We start from the raw sequence: 12754 nt of genomic DNA, 5'->3' as shown, positions 1-12754 counted from the left end.
AGCAACACAGAGCAATGTCAACACTTTCTGCTTTTCTTGAACAAGCAAAGAAGAACATGTACCACAAACAGAGCACCGGAAACTTACTGTAGTCCCTTGACAGCTGAAAGCAGCTTGCAAACTGATCTGACAAAAGTCCCTCCTTTGCAGTATTACAGGCTCTGTCCTCTGCAATAGCTAACCAACAGTCCCTAGCCCGTCTCTGTATTATGTACACTGCACACATGCACACCCCTCAGCAGTCATTTGGCATATGGTCCAGAAAATGTCAGCATTGTAAAGAGTAAGCTGCTATTGCAGCCAGAGTAGACCACTCACTTAAAGGAGCTTTTTGTTGAGGCAATGAAAAGGCTGAAAAACTATTTGCTAGAAGTCATCTCCCTGGGCTCCCAGCATCTCACCATCTGTAGGAATTAGCAGTTTGCCATTTGCTATGTATAAGCAACATTTTCCTTCCTTCTTTCTTTTTTACTTTTGGCCACAGTCATGACAGGTTGTGAAGAGAGTATGTGTAGGTGTGCAAGGATCTGAACTTATGTCTTTCCCACCTGGGCCTCTGCAGGGTCTCTTCATACAGGCCAAGAAGCTCATTGCCTGCAGCACTGAGAGTCTAAAGAATGGGCAAACCTCTACAAGAGGAATAAAGTAAGGGGACCACCTGAGAGAACTGAGTGCAAATGATGCAATCAGTTTCAAATTAAAGCAGGAATTTTTCTTGACATTCAGTTCTGCTCACTAAAGAAATGAGAGCAGGAAAAAAAATAAAAAGAAACATTCTCTCTCACCCCCTGCAGTTCTGGCTCATCAGTAAATTTCTGCATACAAGAGCAGCTAATCAAACAAACCTCAAGATTGCATAAGATTTTCATGCAGCACAGCATTTCTCAGGCAGACAAACCAGCATCAGATCCTGTCTCCCCAAATCTCCATAGACAGGGGTATTTTGAGTAATAGGAATCACAGAATCAGAGAATGTGGCGAGGGTTAAAAGGGACCTTAAAGATCATCTGGTTTCAACCCTCCTGCTAGGGGTAGGGTCAGGTTGCTCAGGATCCCATCCAACCTGGCCTTGAGCACTTCCAGGGATGGGGCATTCAAAACTTATCTGGATAACAATCATACAAACCAGGGCAGCCAAACAGAGCTTGAAGTTTACACAGGCACAGAAAACTGGCTTGAGCTGAGAGGGCAGTTCTCCTGGAGTTTGATACTGAGACCAGACTGCTAAGCTACAGAGCATCCTGTGTCCTCTTCTGCATCAAGCAGTTCCTGTCCCCTTGTCTGGCTTCAGTGGAGAAGGGAAAGGAGAAGAGAAACAAAACCAGTCTGTCTTCCTGAGATCAGAAATAGTCTCAAAGAAAAAGCCAAAGTGCAAAGGATTTTTGCAGAGGATTTCTGAAGAGGCAGAGAAGAAGTGCAAGCATAGGTAGCAAAGCAATGGGAGTGAGGGATGGGGAATCAAGGAAGTAAGGTTATTCTATTTTAGTGTGATTTCCTAAGGAAATGAGCCTTAATGTAATCCATTAATCTGGCTTCCCTCCCCCTACCTACAACATAATATTTGAACCAATTGGTTGATTTCCTTTGAACGTGAAAGGGAGGCAATAGGAAATTTTTACATGACTCATGAGAATGAGGAGCTGCATAGAAGAGAGACCTGCTGAGGGCAGAGTTTCTCAGCAGAAAGGTGTGGGCTCTGAATTCAGGAGCCAGCAGGACAACAATTAGGAGACAAAAAAGGCAGATCTGGAACAAATCTCATTGTCTTTGCTATCCTGCTCAGGAACAACTCACTTTATCCTACCCACAGAATGTTAAGCTGATCCAGAGTCAGCTATTTCTGCAGAATTAGTGGTGTCCACTACCGCCTCATGGTGCAGAGGGACCCACTGTAGCTTGTGTTTTCAAGCAGTCCCCACCCAGTAGAGCAATGGTTGACCTGTCAGTGAAGGCCCCTCACTCTGCTCCTTAGAAGGGAGCCAGAAGGAAAAAACAGAGCATAGGCAGGTGGGATAGCATTTTTAAGAGCTGCAACAACACCAATGCCCAGCAGAAAAAAGGTAGGAAAACAGCAAATAATGCTTGTCACTCTGTTAAGAGGGAAAAACAGAACATAAAAAAAGGAGCAGTGGGAAATAAAACACATCCCAGGCAGAAAATGAGGAATAAAGTCCAGCTAAGTGAGGACTCATTAGGTAAGGGACCTTAGTACACCGCGAGGGTTGTCCTGCCTGGTCCATGCAGTCAGTGTAAGGGAGCAAATCAGTCCACTGACAACTGGCAGTTGTGTCCTCTTTTTTGACTCAGGGAGCATCAAGCTGCTGAAAAGCCCCGCTAAACAGAAAGGATCTTGTCCTGGTCAGGCTTTAAGGAACATTCAATGTTGAGCCCATTCTTCCCCCAGGGTATCTCCAGGCATCCTGGTTTCTCTCCAGAAAAGTCTAATCCCAGAAATGTTTTCAAAGGGCAGAGACAATAAACACACGCAGGATACACCCAGCCTTTTCCAGTTCACTGCTGAAACTGGAGGTGATCTTAAAAAAAACCCACAGAATAAACCCCATGGTAAAGCGTGCACTGTGAGAAAAATCCCCTATCTCCTCAACAATATTCTTGGCCTCTTAAGAGTCCCAAGGTGAGACAAGGTAAGAAGGCAGAGACAGGATCTTGTTCCTCTAACCTGGAAGTTCTCTGTCCTTGAAGGGATCATCAATCTCTGTGCTCTTCGATCTGGCATCGCTTTCACAAACTGGGGTCTCATACCTGAAAAAGGAGAACAGCAGAAGCTAAACTACATAACATATCTTTAGTGTCATCACATCGTCACTAATCACAGACTATTCTGAGCTGGAAGGGACCAGCAAGGATCATTGAGTCCAACTCTTAAGTGAGTGGCCCATATAGGGATCAAATCCACAACCGGGCCATTATTAGCACTATGCTTTGACCAGCTGAGCTAATTTCATGGTCAATGGCTTGTGCCTTGTCTGCTTACTGCAGGGGAAACCAATAAACCTCCAGAAGAAATACCACTCTCAAGCATCTGACTGTTTATGGACAGTCAGCAACAGCAGCAGAAGTGGAAAGAGAAGGAAGAACATACTTTGAAGTCCAGTACCAGGTATCAACTGAAACCCACAAACAACACAGGGCTCTCTTCCAATTCTTGTGGGCATAGCTGAAATTTTTTTCAAAGCTGTCTATGCTTTGCAGAATCACTGTATCTAGCCAAGTTTAAGTCCCAGCTCTTACTGGCCTGTTTTTGTAACTTGCCAGACCCAATTTGTTTCCAAACTCCAAGTGAGAAAAGATTCCTCAGGTAGTTTCAAGATAGTGAGTGACTGAAAAAAAAAATCTATCTCTGGTTTAAAATCTACCTATGCATAACAAGCAGTCTTCTAATTCCCTACTGGTCAGGATTCAAGTGGCTGCAACATGGAAGTATAAAGCAGATGATAATGCAACAAAGACACTTGTCTTTTCACTGCTGATGCCCATAATCTATACTCTTAAGCAAAGCCCCCAATCCTTCTACCTCACAAAAGCAAGCCAGAAGAAAAAAAGGCTGCTTTGCATGAATACTTAAGACAGAGAAAAATATGGACAGTAGCTAATGTCCACCAACTCCTATAGAGAGGGAGCTGCATAGTAACACTTAACAGGGAACATCACATACAGCATTGCTTGCTCTAGGGAAAGCAGTGTAGAGCTGACTGCTCTAGAGTGATGAACTGGTTTCATATTGCAGTGGTATTTTTTATATCTCATCTTCTCCAGCCAGGCACCTTCCCAGGCCTGCCTATAGCTCTCACCGTGTGGAAGTACCAGGCAGGGGACGTCCCGTGTCCACCAAGACACACCAGCAGTACCCAGTTGACTGGTGGCATTGCACTGGTTTGTAAAGTCCTCCAGGAGCGCACTCGGGGATGACAATACCTTCCCGGGGGTTCTGCCTGGCCTCCTCCAAGGCGCTCTGCCTCTCCTGGTCACAGGAGTGAACTTTTTCTGGAAGACAGAAGGGAGGTTGGAGGGGGTGGAAAAAGAAACAAATCAAGATCATTTTCCTCAGGTCAGCGGGATATGGGTATCCTTCACATGAGGAGCCCTTTGTGTCTGCTTCCTTCTCATCAAATATCAGTATGTCTACAACCTCAGGGACTGAGGGACTTCTGGGTTGAGAACTTTCTCCTACATTTAGCTGTGACACAACAAGAATGTGGACTAAAGACACTGACTGTCAGGTGCTCAGGATGCCAGAAACAGCAGAAAATACTCTTCTTGATCACTTGGGTTTTGGAAATGAACCATCAGGTTAAAATAATTCACTATTAATGCAGCCATGAGCTAAGCATTTCCCAGATTGTTTTTGCAAGCTAAGAGATCTTAAACTGTGACTTGTATTTTCCAGTTAAACAAAGGATGCAAACACCCTGCCCTGCCCCTCCATCTCTTTCTCCAGATTGCAAAACACTCCTCCCTCTCAATACCACCTCTCCAACAGGATCCCAAGAAGAGCAGGTAATGTTTTAACACAGCTTTATCCAGTGCAGACAGCATCTGCACACACCTCAGCAAGGAACAGAATGGGATATCCCACTTGACCCTCACTGCCATCACCTCTCCAGCACTCTCCACTGTTGTCTTCACCTGGAAAACAAAGGGCACCCAACACTGCTTTCTACTGAGCTGCAGGTAAGGCCCCGTCCCTTAAGAACCTATTGCACAGGAAAGGCCATTTCCAAAGGTATTGTCAAAGGGAACAGTAGTGGCATACACCAAGAACAGGAAGAAGCCCAGAAGTGGTTTCTGCAGCCAGCCTGGCACACAGAGCCCACAAAGGAGTGTAGGGTGCATGGACAGTGCCAGGCTGCAGCTTCTCACATGGACCAGCCATCTAAGGGGGAAGAGAAGCACAGAGTACCTGCACAGTGATAAGACTTATTTGGCTCAACAGCAAAAAATTCTCAATTATAACTCCTCAGGTATTCTAGCCTTTTGACAAGCAGAAAAAAAATATTTCAACTTTGCAAACTACTGAAAGTATCACAGTGAGGAAAAGAAAGCAGCCAAGACAGATGAAAACACATCTAAATCTAGGGTAACAAAAGACAACAATCTACCTCCTAACTTTTATCCTTAGGAGAGTGATAAAAAACAGAAGCAGGAAAACCAGCTGTCCTCTTCTTCCCTAGCCTTCCTCTTCCCTGCAGTTTACTGTGGTTTTAATTTTATTTTTATAAGTAGGCCACAAAACCTGTAATTCCTTGCCACAGCCAAAAGTCACCTCAAGCCTTCAATACATAAAATGCTTTCATTGACCAGCAACGACACCATAGGTTCACTCCAAATCTGTAGATGTTTGCATCATCAGCCAGCAGACACGGAATAACCTCAGCATCCTGCTCCCGTGACTGGCTCAGCACACAACTAACACGTGCTCAAGTTCCGTGTATTTGCCTGCCTGTTGGTACACCATTAGTTATACCTTGTATTTTGGTGATAAATTATGCTGTAGAGAGAGTAAGTTTTGTTCCGTATTTGGGGAACAGAAGGGGTGCCAATTTACAGCTTGGTAACAGCAGATACAACAAGAACTCCAGCAGCTCTGCAGAGCATCACCTGAGTACAGCATGCCTGGGTACCAGAAGCATTTTTACTGGTTTCTAGTTGAACTGTAGCAGCTGAAAGAGTCTCAGAGACCCCAAAAAGTCTCACTCTTCTCAGCATTTCAGATCACTGTCAAGGCTGGGAATGTGAAGGGCACCTGAACTTTGCCACATACAAACCCATACAACAGAAACACAGAATAAAGTGTTGGTAAGTCTGACTCAAGCAGAGAGAAACTTGACCAGGAAGGAGCAGGAGGGGATAAAGTCAACAAAAACTGAAAGGGAACTCAAGCCTCAGCTGATATTTAAGCTGACTTTACTTTGCTGACAGATTTCACATCTGAGGAAAAAGAAAAAGAAAAAGAAAAAGAAAAAGAAAAAGAAAAAGAAAAAGAAAAAGAAAAAGAAAAAGAGAAAAAAAAAACAAAAAAGAAAAAGAAGACTGTTCCCAAGATGTATGTGGACAGACAAGTCACTGAGCCAGAGGCCTGCCAGCTCCCTAACAAACCACTGACATCAAAGGGCCCCATTTACCCACAGTCTGCTGACAGCAATTCACGTCTTGGCCATCAGGTGAGGGAAATCACTCAGGCAGCTTAGGAGAAGCAAAAAAGCAGGGGCAAAATTCTCTATCATCATTATATTACAAGCAAAAGGAAGAAAATCTTCTGCTAAAGAGAACTACATTCCAGGAATTTTTCTATCTAAATCCCAAAAGCTTCCTGAGTGCACAAAGTCAAACCAAGATTTCTCAAGTCCTTTGAGTCTTGCAAAACTCTTAGTAAAATTACTCTGAAAAAAATAAAGCATGTGCTAGAACAACAACAAAAAAATTTCTTTATTTTCACTTTTATTGAAATCAAGAGAAAAATTCTTTAATGAATTAGTATGTTATTTTACATATATTTGCAGTTAGGTATGCAAATTAGAATAAATATTTACACATTTGTGCTATGGCATTAAAAAATGGAAAAAATTCTCTGCACCTATTAACAGAAATTTGTGGGAACTGAACAGTTACATTTACTACCAGAATACAAAACTAACTAGTAGCTGTTTCTGTTTGAAGGCTGTTTAAAGGCTGAGTGAAACAAATCTTAGAGGCTTTGTTCAGTTGATATCAGATAGATGTAATGGTGCAGACTCTGTCACCAGCATTCAGTAGCCCATCATTAGCAATGACAGTGGTACAGCTGAAGCATCAGGGAGATCATACTTTACTCAGTTCAAATCTACATCTAGAAGTAGCTGCTGTGGAAGTTCCTCCCTGCTTTACATATTTCTGCTTCGTCTCATTTACATGCTGAAGAGTCCCACATGGCACAGCTCTTCTCTGAACCCTTCCAGATCCACCATGCCTTCCCTGACCTGGAGGAGATCAGAATAGCAAGCACATTGACTCTGACAACAGCCTTGTGGAAATTTCCTTCAGTGACATCTGTCTACTAAGCAGAATGTATTAACTAGTTCCCAAAGAGACTCCTTCCTTCAGGCTACCACTCTAGCAGCCTTAAAAAATAAACATTAATATTAACAGTTGGGTATTCAAAAGCCAGCAAAATCAGCTGGGAAATCCCTACCATCAGCTTCCCTAGTCTTGGACTTGGCATGAACTGCATGCAGTGTCACCCTGAAAGACTGTCTCATGGGTAACAAAGGGATCATCAAATGCTATCCCAGCTCCAGGACACTGAAGTCCTCCTGTTCCAGTCAAACTGCTTACTGGAAACTTTGCTGTTGTTGCCAAGGCCAGGTTAATGGAGAATAGTGAAAGCCTATGGCAAAGCTAGAAAGTTTAATGCCAGCTATGAAATTAAGCTGTCATCTTAGAAACCAGTATATATTTATTATACATGCAGGGTACTTAAAAGCCTATTCCCTGTTAATGGGAGTTGCAGGCACAGAAGGAAAGGTTTTCCTTCTTTGCCTAAACTAAACTATTCTTAGAAAAAGAACATTTAAGACAGCAAGTCAGCGGGACATAGTCTCCCTAGAATAAATAATAATATTATACCCACTTATTTATTTATTTTAAAGGCACTGTCACATTCCACTGTTTTCTGCCACCTCTGCTTTGACTTGGCCATCAGCAAAGAAACCAAGTAACTCTTGCCAAAATGCTGCTGCTGGGGAGTGAAACCTTTGTGAGACAGCAAATCTAGATTACAAAAAACCAAATTACAGAAAAAAAATAGGGAACGTATACAAAGAGAAGCGTCATTGGCAGAAATATCCGTTTTACCTCAACGATTCAGCTCTAAAATGCTAACTGTTCCTCCTTACTCTTGACTGCTTCTGCCACTCATTAAAACATATTTTTAAAGTAGCATCTCTGAAGCCATGAGCTATGGCAGGAAAACAGGGCATGGACATCTGCAGTTCCACATTATTTATACAATTTTACCCTAGTAACGGCCTTCTGAGAAATACCTGGTCAGATTCATTAAAAGGTCTCTCATTCCTGGTCCCTTAAGTACACACATTCAAACATACACTTAATGCCTGCACAATAAAAATTAAAATTACTAATAAAATAAGGGACTTGTCTGACTTTGTAATAAACTGTATGGTTATTAAAGAGGTGGGGTGCTTGTTTACCCCACAAAGCTGAGAAGAGAGGGTGCCTAGTAGCATCTAGCCAAAGGCTTGTGCTTAACAGTTCTCATGCTCACCTTGCAGGGCTATGTGCAGCCACTGGGGATGAGTGGCTCCCCCAGCTGCTCTCCTGACATGGAACAACTCTCATTGCCACCAGAGCCAAGGCACCAAGCATCATTCACCATGGTTGTGAACATGGTGTGCATGATTATGGTGGGACACAGGGAAAATCTGCCATCCAACCACAGCAGATTATTTTTTGAACTTTGGTCTTCTGCACCCAAATCTTTTCTCATTAAAAGAAGAGGGAGACTGTGGCACTAAAACCAACCACCTTGGAGAGATTCCTACACCCTTAAGAGACAGGATTCTTTCTTCCAAATCAGGCAAAAGAGAGGGTCTAACCTCCCTCTATGCTTCTGACTAGCCCAAATGAACCCATGTGAACAGCCTAACCCCAGAGCTACAGGCTGTACCAGGCAGGCAGATTTCCTTCTCTTTCTCTCTCTCTCCCTCATTTCTTTTGACCAGAAATTCTGTCTGGACCAGCAAAACTTTTCCCATGGAATTCCCACAAAAAGCTTTAGTTTTAATGAACAAGCATTCATCACAAGGGGAGGAAAAGGTCTTTTAGAAGAAGAATTCTTGACCAATCCCCATTGTTAGTGCTGCACAGGGACCTCATTTCAAAAAACCATTAAAAAAAAAAAACCTCAAACACATCTCCCCCAATTTTTTTTTTTGTTCAACTCCCAACTTTCCTCTTAGTGAGACATTAGTGCAGCATAGAACAAAGGGGAGCAGCATGGATATCTAGTGCCAAGTTCCTACAGACCTCCTGTGCCAACCCAAACATGAGGACTAAGTTTCTTTGTGCCTCAGTTTTCCTTTCAGTGAGGAAAAGTGTTTGCCTGTCTCCCAGAGGAGCTTAATTCAGACAGAGTCAATTTCTTATGTGTCTTTACACTGCTGCGGCAGAGAACAAGAGCTTTGAACTGGTTATTTTACCATAGCATGTACAACAGCTTAAAGCTGCTTTTATATTGTTTAAGGAAGCTCTAATGTGAACAGGACCCAGGTCCACTCCAGAAGAACAGGTACCTCATCCCAGTAGGGAGCTTACAAAAGCTGTTGGCAGAAAGCAAGTTCAGCACAGGTTACCTCAGCAGCCCAAACCTGCATCCTTTCCTCCTCGGAGGGGAAAGAGTATTTGAAAAGCCTTAAGTAGGCACAGGCACAGGCACAACTGCTGGCAGGACTAGCAAAGCAATGCAGTAAATAGGCCCTTATTGCCTGTCCCCTGAGCAGGGCTGTGGGTGGAGGAAAAGAAACAACCCCTTCTGTGTTTACTGGGAGCACAATAACAGCTGAGCAAATACGGCTCATGGGGATAGCATAAATCTCTCCACACCTCTGTTAGTCATCAGTACTGATAGCCACTCCACCCTGTTCTGTCTGGGATCATGGTCCCTCCAGAGTTTTCTGGCTAACGTGAAGGTAAAAAGAAAAACAAACCTTGCAGGTGTTCCCATACTGTACCAGTTGAGCAGCCTTTGCTTTACCTTGGTACTCACTCAATTTCATTTCTCAAGGCATGGGCTACAGAGGAAGCAGATGGTACTACATGTTCCAGTGCTGAACAATGCAAAGGTTTAACAGGTGGGTTATAATTTTTAAAAATGCATTATTCCAAATGGCTCATTAAACTTCAGCTACCCAGGAATGCTTCCCTTGCCATTTTCCTACTGCTCTAGGAGATAAGGCTGCATTGCATTCCCACCAGTGTTATATGATGAGAAGACTATTCAATATCTACCCTCTAGCTTGCAATAAGGAGGACTGGCTGAAGGAAGCACCATCTCTTGGATTAGAGCAAACTTAGTGAGGGACTTTCTGATGCACAACTTATGCTCCTTTTTCAGAACCTGTGGGCATTGTGTCCTACCCAGCTAAGAAAAGAGTGTGCTCCACAGGGATACCAACTCACACAGGAATAAAGATCCACATTTGCACATCTTGAAACCTGTCTGTTGAAAGCTACCTGTCCTTGCAATTCTGATTGAACTGCTTTCCAGGCAGGCCTTGGACTCTTTATACCATCCCATCTCACAAGCAGTCAGTCACACAGTCCTAGCCCTCCTAGAGCTATAGCCAGACTAGCTGAAGGATGGCAGAAAAAGAACAATGCTTTTTTTATAGCTGCGGTACATCATCCTGAAAAAAAACCCTGAGAGCTCTGAATAAATTCTGGTTCATTAGAGCATATCTTAAGTTGTGTCATTCTTGTAACCAAATGAGGAAAACGCACGCTACATACAATTACTACAAGATAGCTACCTAACATAGCAGGTTGAGAAAAAGATGCTCTCCAAGACAAGCGGTCTCAGAAGTTCCCTATTTTGAAAGCTACCGTGAGATTTGTATCAAATTAAATGACCACTTAGGCCAATGGAACAGAGCATCCAATTTACAGACTGAACTTCAGGAAAGAATTCAAAGTCACATTGATAAATGGTTTTAAATCAGTGTAATCACAGCTTACAAGTACAAACCATAACAACCAGAAAGCAGAAATCCATCGCATGGGGAGGAAATTACTGGCGAGACAGTGAGACTTGGAAAAAATGGTCAGCAGCTTAGGTAGACCACAAAAAAAGTCTGCACAAAAAAAGTTATGACATTGCAAACAACAACAAAAATAATCAAAACAGGTAAATCCAGCCATGGAATGTAATCATGGGGACTTCACAAAATGAACAGGCACTATGTACTGGTGATCCTTTAAATCAGCCCTGTGTACAAGCATTGGGCACTACACTTTGAGGGACAGGAGGACTGTCTGGCAAGAGGGCATGAGAGAGCAAGGGGAACAGGCAAAGGTCTACAAAACTTGATCTATGAGAAAAGGCTAAAAGAATCCCATTTGTTTAGTCTAGGGATGACATTCAGTCTTCTGAGATATAAAAGCTGTTCTGAAAGGAAAAAAAAAAAGCCATAGATAACTTTTTTTCCTTCCCCATGGGTAGGTCAAGTAGCAGACAGTTTACTTGGAGAAAGGATATTTAGGTTTGATATAAAAAAGCCCTGGTGATTAACTGTTCACTCATTGGAAGAGGCAGTGGGATCGCTGTTGCCAGATTAGGAACAGGTTACGTGTGTCAGAGCTGCTATTATTTGGATATGACCCTGGGTTAAAACAAGGAGAGAAAACCACGTGAATGTCTTCAGGTCTTTTTTGCTCTCCTCACACAGGCTGAGAAGCTCCAGCAGATCCTCAGTGATTGAGGCAACCTTTTTTTGCAACCTTAGGCTGCTCCTAAACACAGACTAAAATCTTGAAGATATTTGATCAGGTTTAAGTTTCCAGATTTTGGGTTCTGATCCCCTCTAATGCACCTGGCCTCCATACCCTTTATGACAGCTATACCTGTGCAGTACCTTCACAATGACAACAGCTTCCATAGTCTGAGCAGAGAAAGTTTGGCATCAAAAGGCAGCCTCTTCACTTCTTGACATCAGGACGGTTCCTCAGCAGTAGAAAAATCTTTCAACCTGAGATACTGCCCTTGTCATTTTGGGACAAAGCTACACAGTCTGTGTTTCTTCTTCCCTAATGCCTCTTTTCCATTTCACATAGTTTCTAAGCACTGTGAGCTTGTGGCATACCTAGCTTTGACATAAGCCACCTGTCTCTGAACACATTCATTTTCCCTATACTCCTTTTTCACTGCACTCTTTCCACACTGAGGAATTCTGTTCAATAAAACAAAAAAGTAGGTGTTTCCACTGGAGCCTTAGCATTATTGGGAAACATTTTTCACTTCCACACGTGTTTTTAATAGTCCTTGGAACAACTAGTACAGCAATTATTGGAGAACTTGCCTACCTCTTCCAGCTAGAAGCACTCTATTCTTACAGTATTGTTACTCTGCAATCATAGACACCAATCAGAAAGTCTTTGAAAACTGTCACAGGCAGGTAAAAAGTGGTTCAGACTGGTCTTCCTACCTACAGCAACATTATATTTAATGATACTACTGGTGAGGAACAGAAGGCAAGAGAGGCAGGTTTACAGTGTGATGAGCCTTTTCACAAAGTGACAGAGCAGTTTTTTCCCATAGCACTTTGCACTTTACAAGGAGGCAGAGGGAATTGCCTCTGACAGGAAGCTAGCAGTCACTTTTGGATATTTACCTAGAGTCAGATGTCTCTGCAGAGAATATCCGGGCTTTGGAAGTTCAGTGATGTAACACGGGATTCAGACATCAGCCATGGGACAGAGAAACTGCTCCCGCTTCATCAGTGTCATGAGATGGATGTCCAACACACACCCCCATGAAGGGGTAGGGTTTTCCAAAGCTCTGGAATGCAGCTCTTCTCCTTCACAGCCTTATGCTGAACTAGGCAATGTTCATGGCCTTCTTGGACAGCTCTGTGGGCAGCAGATGCTCATAGGGATACACTGACCTGTGTTTTGAACCCTTTTTTTTTCTTCACTTGTCCCTTATAAGCCTCACCAAGGCTTTAGGTTTCAGGAGAAGCCTGCC

The 12754-nt window shown here is 43.1% G+C and overlaps 1 protein-coding gene across 9 annotated transcripts in view; it reads right to left on the bottom strand.

The window, feature by feature from the left end:
• SMOC1 (SPARC related modular calcium binding 1) overlaps window positions 1-12754 on the bottom strand; it is a 159477-nt gene that overhangs the window by 22762 nt on the left and 123961 nt on the right. For 8 of the 9 annotated variants that reach the window (XM_068193247.1, XM_068193244.1, XM_068193242.1 and 5 more), the window contains 2 exons: window positions 3813-4005; window positions 2681-2763 (listed from right to left, as the gene is read on the bottom strand). The exons of the other annotated variant lie outside the window; for it this stretch is intronic. In XM_068193247.1, the coding sequence (XP_068049348.1) occupies window positions 2681-2763; window positions 3813-4005 (276 nt within the window). The remainder of the gene's footprint in view (window positions 1-2680; window positions 2764-3812; window positions 4006-12754) is intronic. 9 annotated transcript variants of the gene reach the window in all.

Source organism: Anomalospiza imberbis, chromosome 6 (assembly GCF_031753505.1).
Source record: "Anomalospiza imberbis isolate Cuckoo-Finch-1a 21T00152 chromosome 6, ASM3175350v1, whole genome shotgun sequence".
Taxonomy (NCBI): Eukaryota; Metazoa; Chordata; class Aves; order Passeriformes; family Viduidae; genus Anomalospiza; species Anomalospiza imberbis.
The sequence above is the reverse complement of the archived record's forward strand: the minus strand, read 5'-3'. Positions and strand labels throughout refer to the sequence as shown.